At 39.1% G+C, this 6,255-nt stretch overlaps 1 protein-coding gene across 3 annotated transcripts in view; it reads right to left on the bottom strand.

Annotated features, from left to right (window-relative positions):
- Nucleotides 1-2,230: 2,230 nt before the first annotated feature.
- Nucleotides 2,231-6,255, bottom strand: part of LOC137978881 (mitochondrial calcium uniporter regulator 1-like) — a 15,428-nt gene continuing 11,403 nt past the window's right edge. For 2 of the 3 annotated variants that reach the window (XM_068825997.1, XM_068825996.1), the window contains 3 exons: nucleotides 5,884-5,937; nucleotides 4,517-4,577; nucleotides 2,231-3,791 (listed from right to left, as the gene is read on the bottom strand). In XM_068825997.1, coding sequence (XP_068682098.1) covers nucleotides 3,733-3,791; nucleotides 4,517-4,577; nucleotides 5,884-5,937 — 174 coding nt within the window. In that variant the 3' untranslated portion in view covers nucleotides 2,231-3,732. The remainder of the gene's footprint in view (nucleotides 3,792-4,516; nucleotides 4,578-5,883; nucleotides 5,938-6,255) is intronic. The other variant, XR_011118230.1, reaches the window with a different exon arrangement.

A 6,255-nucleotide genomic window follows, 5' to 3' on the forward strand; every position in this document is an offset into this window, starting at 1 on the left:
GGACCCAAGCTCCGTGTCCTGTCCGGTTATCAGCAGCTGTTAAATTCATCAGCTATCGTGGAATCGAAGCAGAAAATGCTCATTTCCAGCCAAGTGCGTGGGGATTTTTGACGACGAAACATTCACGGAGGTTCGCAAATGATCTGGCTTTTAGCTTTGCGTGAAAAAATTGCGGCTGGGATGGATTTTCGAGTTGCAAACCGCCGCTGAGCTGACTAAGGTCGAAATCTTAGTGTGCGGCCTTGATTTCGTCTTAGAACATTGAAAACACGGACTTCCCGAAACGGTAAAATAAGCTCCAAAAGGCACAAGAATACACCAGAGGTGAGTCATTTTTATTCATTTTATTGAATGAACGTTAAATTGACCATTTTTTAGGCTTCATAATCGACGGTATTTTATTTCCCATACAAAGTCTTATGACGCGTTTAAATTCTCAACGGATGTCTTCAGTGACGCGAGCTTGAGCTACCTATGGTTGGTATAAAAATACATTTCAACGTCAACTTGACGTAGCTAAAACGTTATACCATATTACTGCGTTGCCAGTATGGCAATCCCAGTCGGAAAATGGGTAATACTTGGTCGTTTTCTTTCTTTTTTTTTCCGTGTCGGTAAAAGTCTTGCCTGTCACTCCCCTGCTAAGTGGTGTCTTTGTGCATAGAGCCTTCTGCGCGTATTTTTTTAGGATCGAGAGCGTAGGGGAAATGCGTAGATTTCTCTGGTGGACACAGTAGAATATTTAACTTAACCTGCAATGGCGTCGAAAGTCTTGTGACGTAAATGGCGTTTTAGTGCATCTTTAAACAAAATATACTCTTATGGAGTTCAATAATGGAAAGTCAATTGGATAAACAAGACAGGCGGTGAAAAATAAATATCTGGAATCTTAAAAGCGACGAGTAATGAACTTCGACAACAATCTATCGCCCGTCGAGCCGAAATCAAAGTGAGCTGTATTTCTAATATCTTACCAAGTGTGCTGTTATGTAGAACACTGAAACCAAATGGAAAATTCTCTGGTAACTTATGAGTTCAACAAAGACTGAGAACGAACTGAAGACCTTAAGTGAATCTGTGATCTCTGTTGTCTGGCTTTTCTATAATTTTATTTGTATTCAACTCTTCACAGTCTTCAGGTAAAAAAATAATTGGAAATGTGACAGCCAAGAATCATTTGAAAGAAAGCTTGTCGTCTATTTTGTGCTTCATTATTCAAGAAAAAGGTTCTTCATGGAAACGGTTTGATCCTGAAATTTATTTTGTTGCAATATTGCGTAAGGTAAATCTTCACGCACGTAATGAAATAGGAAGGGGTTCAAAAATTTTTCGCTGGAAAAGGTGATCTTTATGAATTCATTATGTTTTATAATATGCGAGCTTAACTGGATAGTTTTCATGGCAATAGTAAAGCATTTTCTTGTCAAAATGAGGTTAGCGTCTTTCTGGTGTGTTAACTTAATTAAATATACCATGTGCGCCTCGTGAATCTGCCGAAACCTTGATTTCCACTCTCAAAATTACCTCCAGAACCTACTTTTTGCGTAGAATAAGGTTTTAAAATCATGTTCTTGTCTTCTGTGGTGATACGTAACGATTCGGAAACATTTTGTGAAAAAATAGTTATAACGGGTCACACGCGCAATTTGATCGCCCGATCATGCATAACATCCACTTGGCCTTTTGACATCCCATTGAAAAAAAACTCGTAAAATATTCGCGGACCGGTCGATTTCTCTGAAATTTGAAAGGATGATTCCTAACGAATATAGAAAGATTTTCACAATAACTAAAAATTCCTGTTAAGCATTAGAATTCGACGAAGAGGTAAATGCGACTAAATTTGTTGCGTGCGTTGCTATTTTTGTGATTTGACTGTTGCGCAAATTTTGACAGATATTAAATTATGAAAAAATATCTACGGATAGATCGTTAAAAAATCTTTATTTTTAGCGGTTATTTGAACATAAAAGATGCAACGCTTGACGAGAAATAATATTTTTATTATTTTATTATATATTTTTTATTTTATTAGCTTCGCCAAATAAACAAACAAAACAGTTACGTATACAGAAGAACATTGGCAGGGACACCGCAACAGCGTTGGCCAAATACAATGTATTTGAAAGAAGAAAATTTTCGCGGGAATCGTGGTGAAATTGCATACGTGCGTTGAAATGTGATACGCGAGGAGACAGGAATTTTATTTCTCTGACAAATGATTTTGTCATTGTAGTGTAAGATGAAATTTATTTGGGAAGCCAACAATACTTCTTTAACTTCCTGGTTAATCCAATTTATTGCTACGACTAGCTAGTGCGAACGTTGTTTACATGAAACTCACGCTTTTTGCGAATTTTGAGTGTCATGAAATGACATCATTTGCGTGACAATATATCTCTAACCCAAAAACATTCAGATTGTAACGAACTTCATAATTATTTAACCATTTCTTTTGCTTTTGTGCTTGTCAGCATTGTGATTTGCGATAATTCGCAAGTCTGTTTTTTGTATCTCATAGATGTTTAGATTTTCAATTAAATGGCCGCTCAACCTCGCGATTGTGTAAATAGTTCACCCTGAAGTCAAAATAACGGAAATGACTCTAAATAATAAACTGAAATCTAATACGTTTCTTCGCGGATATTAGGACCTTTGGGATCAATTACATGATTCAATGTAACAGATGCTTTCTACAGTACATAGGAGTAACTAAACGACGTTTAAAAGACCGTTTTAATGACCACAGGCAACCCAATGTACGCTTTATGGAGCGTCTAGTTGTCATTTATACCATGTCATAGGAAATACAGCCAATCAGAATGCACGAAAGCAGTTGTGTATATCAGGGTTTCCGTTTGAGGCCAATATTTGAGGAGTTTGTTTCAGTTTTTGTTTTTATAATTTTTTAAACTTACTTTTTAAAGAGAATTTGAGTGAACTCGGGAAACTGATTCTTGGGTTTCAGAAACACTGGAAATAGCGTTCCTGAGTGTTCTAGTTTAAAAATTTCCTGCGGGGCATGCCCCCAGAACGTCCTAGGTAGCTCGCCTCTTCGGCGCTCGCAAGGCGTTTGTTACGTCCGGTGCTTTCAGAAATATGTCCGCCACTTTACAAAACCGTCGAAAACCCTGGTATATTCATCAGTATTCCAAAGAACCTTCCCATCGATCAGTGGAATTCAACAGCATCACACCAACCTTCCCATCGTACCTAGCTGGCCACTGCATTTTCTTTAGCATGGTTTAAAATAGTTATGCAACCCTTTCTTGTGGTATACCGTGGAATATCCCACGAGCCACATGTATTTTCTTGATATACACACGTGGCTCGTGGGATATTACATCAGGTATACCACTCGAAAGCGTTGCATAACTAGTATATATATTTGGCATCTAACACAAAAGCTCACGGGTGACCTAACCCTACGACAAATTCATAAGAAGGATAACTAGGAACTCCTCCGGTACAGTATGAACGATTCAGTTCAGTTCTTACCGAGAAACGATTATAAATTACTATTACGACTATACGATTCCCTTTTCCGATGAATGGTCCGATACGTATGACGCAAATGATGCGAAACAATCATTTTGATAATTTTGAAAGACTTCACCTTGAATAGCTTTTTGTCTTAATAGATATATACTACATACTTCTAAAACAATGACTTTAAAAAATTCATACTTTTCAGTGCCTTATCCATTAAATAGTATTATGATGTTAAAGAAATCAATTCTTGACAAATCTCCAGACTGCTAGGAACAGCGTAAGGCAAGACAGTAAACTTCCTACAAAAACAAAAATATCTTTTAGAATGTCCTAAATGAGGTCTTGAACAGGTAACAAATTCTGATTTTCTCGTATAGTCTCTATGTCCAATAAAAAACACCTCATCCGTCAATCCCACTCCACTCCTCTCCATCCCACTTACCCACCCTTCACCTCGACTCTACCCAACCCCTCCATCCCAACCATTACCTCCAGTCCACCTCATCCTCGGAGACCCAGTGGCAGTCAGTCGAGACGCGACGAGAATCGGGACTGGCGTAAAGTTTTTCATGTAAGGCGAGAAGAACCCCTGGGAACAAGACAAGGAGAGCGATAGAAAAAAAATGGCGACCGTTGATGTAGCATTTCTCACTTGATATAAGGAATCACGATCTGACTTCATTGTATGAGGTTCTCTGATTGGGCGGAAAAAGACAATTGCGGAAATTTCCGCCCAATCAGATAATCAGAATTTAAGTCGCTCTGGAACTCGTCCGTTAAAGGTATGCTCTCAAGGGTTCTTCTCGCCTTACTTGAAAACTTTACGCCAGTCCCGATTCTCGTCGCGTCTCGACTGACTGCCCCTGGGTCTCCGAGGATGAGTCCACCTACGTTTCTCCTCAGCTTCATCCACCCACCCCCCCCCCCCCTCAAATTAAAGTCGCCTTCCCAAGAGGACTTGGGTAAGGTTTACCAGCTCGCCGTTTTGCTTAAATAAAGTACGAGCTAAAATCATTTGTCTTACCCACTAAATACTTTATTAAATCTAATTTCTGCGCTTCAAGTTGAGTCCCTAGTTTGGCGACCTACAAAATATACAAAACATATTCATTAATTTCAAGAGTATATTGCAGTGCATTTATGAGGGAAATGGCCTTCAAAAACTTGTGTCTTTTTTAATACGATGAACACACCACTCCGCTTATGACCCAAGACTGAGGAGGGTCAAAGATGAGAGACGTCTGGTAAAAATCGACACGGAGTATAAGGTGAGTCTACAAGGCAAAACTACCATAGCGGAGACCACTAAATTGTTTCAGTTCTTAGGAGGTTGAACTCCATGGGATGGTTTCAAAGTGGATTACCGTATACGAACACCAGAGGGAAAAAACAAAACCAGGTCCCGTCTCACGAGAAAGAAACAAGAATGAATCACGGTAGTGGTGGGCAGATGATCGATTATAATCGAAAGTTGATCGAAAAGTTCAAGCGACGCGACAATCGATTTTGCTTTTTTCATAATCGATTGTCGTCTAAAAATTAAAAATTTATTGGGGACAAATAAAAGTATTAAAATCAATAAAAATGTTCGTTTAATATCTTGTGTGAGTTGTCTTTTTTCATGGACTCCAAACTTCTAAGTTACAACAGCAGATATAATCTAAGATTGACTGTGTTTACCTGGCGGTACCCTGTTCGCTGTGTTGTCACTTCAAATACCTCACGCTTATTTGAAAGATGTGGCATGCTAAGCCGCTTTGTATTTCGTAAACAACTGAACCAAAACATAAATTACAAGCTCACTGTTTCGCGTTTGTAGTATCACTACCGTCCAAAATAAGTTTTGAAATAGATCTCAAATGTATTTACAAATCACCAGAGGAAGATAATGTCACCTCTGATCCAAGATGAACAATTGTTCGTTTTGGCTTGAAAATGTTTGTTTCGCTCTCCCCAATCTCTCCCCAATTCCCAGTGTCCTCCCTCAGACATGCCTCGCTTACATGTTGCTGACAAGTCCAACATGGCGGCTAAAATGGACGAGTTGGAGATCTTTCGCTATCCTGGAAACGCCAGGTCAAAAGTGAAAGAAGGGCCCACTTTGACTTCTATTTAGATGAAAAATATGTGGAATGCTTATAGGTAGATTTTTCCGATTATAATCGATGATCGACCGGTTGGGGCAATCTGATTATTTCTGATGATCGAATGTGAAATCTCAACCGATTCCCACCACTAAATCACGGGTTCTTCATATTAACTGTCTCTGAAATCGACTTTTTCCCCGCGGCGAGATTTCTTCGTTCCGTTTCGACTGAATTGCCATTGGTTTCCGAGGATATTTAATTTGCTATAGACTCGTTTCAGTGTTCACTAAACTTCATGACTCACTTCAGTTTCTATTCTGTTTTCGGTGTCCTTTATTTTTTGATCCCGTACAGCAAGCTGAAAAATACAATAAAAGCTGTACATTTCGTTCCTCATTTTACACATTGCTACGGGAAAGTGAGCTACTGTACGTGTATTCACTTGATTTTTCAAAGGGGACACTAACATGGGTTGAACATGCAATTACGAGCCAAAACTTCCTCCCTCCGACGGGTTCTTTTTTTGTTGTTGGCCGCCTCCTTCGCGGGCATCTACACTCAACCAGCGCGACGCACCATGGCCTCCTGTCTCTTAGCGCGCCAAAATCTTTAATCGGTATACTTCTAAAAGAAGTAGACACTATACCAGAAGATTAAGATAATAAAACTTAAGTAA

This window comes from Montipora foliosa, chromosome 12 (genome assembly GCF_036669935.1).
Source record: "Montipora foliosa isolate CH-2021 chromosome 12, ASM3666993v2, whole genome shotgun sequence".
NCBI classification, from domain to species: Eukaryota; Metazoa; Cnidaria; class Anthozoa; order Scleractinia; family Acroporidae; genus Montipora; species Montipora foliosa.